Genomic DNA, 1,725 nt, shown 5'->3' on the forward strand with positions numbered 1-1,725 from the left:
CAGGGGATGGTCTCTTCCTGGGAATGGTCCTCTCCTAGGGATGATCTCCTCCTGGGGATGATCTCCTCCAGGGGATGGTCTCTTCCAAGAATGGTCCTCTCCTGGGGTTGATCTCCTCCTGGGGTTGATCTCCTCCAGGGGATGATCTCCTCCAGGGGATGGTCTCCTCCAGGGGATGGTCCTCTCCTGGTGATGATCTCCTCCTGGGGATGATCTCCTCCTGGGGATGGTCTCCTTCAGGGGATCATTTCCTCCTGGGGCTGGTCTCCTCCTGGCCCTGGCCCCAAGTGGAGTGACCCCCCTGCCCTTCCCCCCACAGTTGGCTGCCAAGGAAGCAAAGCTGCATGACCTGGAGGACATCCTGGCCAGGGAACGTGAGGGCAACCGGCGCCTCCTGTCCGACAAGGACCGCGAGATGGCCGAGATGAGAGCAAGGATGCAGCAGCAGCTGGATGAATACCAGGAGCTGCTGGATATCAAGTTAGCCCTGGACATGGAGATCAATGCCTACCGCAAGCTGCTGGAGGGAGAGGAGGAGAGGTGAGCACAGGGAGCTGCTGTCACCTCTGAGCTAGGTGGATCCCAACCATCACATCCTCATGGATGTGTGTTCTCTTCTCCCCTGCCAGGCTGAGGCTGTCCCCCAGCCCTTCCTCACACAAAGGAGCCTCCAGGAGCCACATGTCCAGCTCAAGCTCCTCCAAGAAGAGGAAGCTGGAGGACAGTGAGAGCAGGACCAGCTTCTCCCACCACGCCAGGACCAGCGGCCGCGTCGGCGTGGAGGAGGTGGACCTGGAGGGCAGGTTTGTCCGCCTCAGGAACAAGTCCAACGAGGTCAGTTTGCCTCCAGGAGGGTCCCTGGGGGGAAGTTCAGCCCATGGGCAGGAGGTGAATGGGACAAACTTGTGGTGGAGCTGGTTCTGAGGGTCTCTGCTCTCCCTCAGGACCAGGCCATGGGCAACTGGCAGATCAAGAGGCAGAATGGGGATGATCCTCCCATCACCTATCGCTTCCCCCCGAAGTTCACCCTCAAGGCTGGTCAGGTGGTCACGGTGAGTCACTGCCCAGTGGACCCAGTTGAGGTCCCACACCCCTCCAGACTGCTGGTGGCACATAGCACTTGGCAGACCTGTGTCCTTGAGCTCTGCAGACCAGAGAGGTCACTTTTCTCCTGCTTCTCCCCTTAGATCTGGGCCTCAGGAGCTGGAGCAACCCACAGCCCTCCCAGCAACTTGGTGTGGAAGGCCCAGAGCACCTGGGGCTCTGGGGACAGCCTGAGGACAGCCCTCATCAACTCCAACGGGGAGGTGAGACCTACTGGAGCTCTGCTGTGGGCATGGGGGGGTGGTCAGCAGGCACTGAACCCCTCAACTCCCTCCCTGTCCCCCACAGGAGGTGGCCATGAGGAAGTTGGTGCGTACTGTGGTCATCAATGATGATGATGATGAGGATGATGATGAGTTGAGCATCCACCATCGCCATCACCATGTGAGTAGGGCACTGGGGATGCTGCTGGTGTTCCCAGGAGGTCCAGGGGAGTGTGGGGCTGGACCTAGTCAGGGTTGGAGGCAGCTCAGCATCACACAGGATCAGGCACAGGATCAGGGAGGATCACACAGGATCAGGGAGAAGCAGCAGATGAGGGTGATGATGACATGAGCATCCACCACCACCATCACCATGTAAATAGGGCACTGGGCCCCAGGGAGGTTGTGGATGCTCCAG

General features: G+C 59.7%; 1 protein-coding gene across 1 annotated transcript; it reads left to right on the forward strand.

Annotated features, from left to right (window-relative positions):
* Window positions 1-319: 319 nt before the first annotated feature.
* LMNA (lamin A/C) lies at window positions 320-1,488 on the forward strand (the record flags this gene model as incomplete). The annotated part of the gene is made up of 5 exons (XM_009084941.1): window positions 320-540; window positions 630-834; window positions 945-1,052; window positions 1,188-1,307; window positions 1,393-1,488. Coding segments are annotated over 5 exons (750 nt in total), but the record flags the coding sequence as incomplete, so codon positions are not given.
* Window positions 1,489-1,725: the final 237 nt, after the last annotated feature.

This window comes from Acanthisitta chloris, unplaced genomic scaffold (genome assembly GCF_000695815.1).
Source record: "Acanthisitta chloris isolate BGI_N310 unplaced genomic scaffold, ASM69581v1 scaffold29870, whole genome shotgun sequence".
NCBI classification, from domain to species: Eukaryota; Metazoa; Chordata; class Aves; order Passeriformes; family Acanthisittidae; genus Acanthisitta; species Acanthisitta chloris.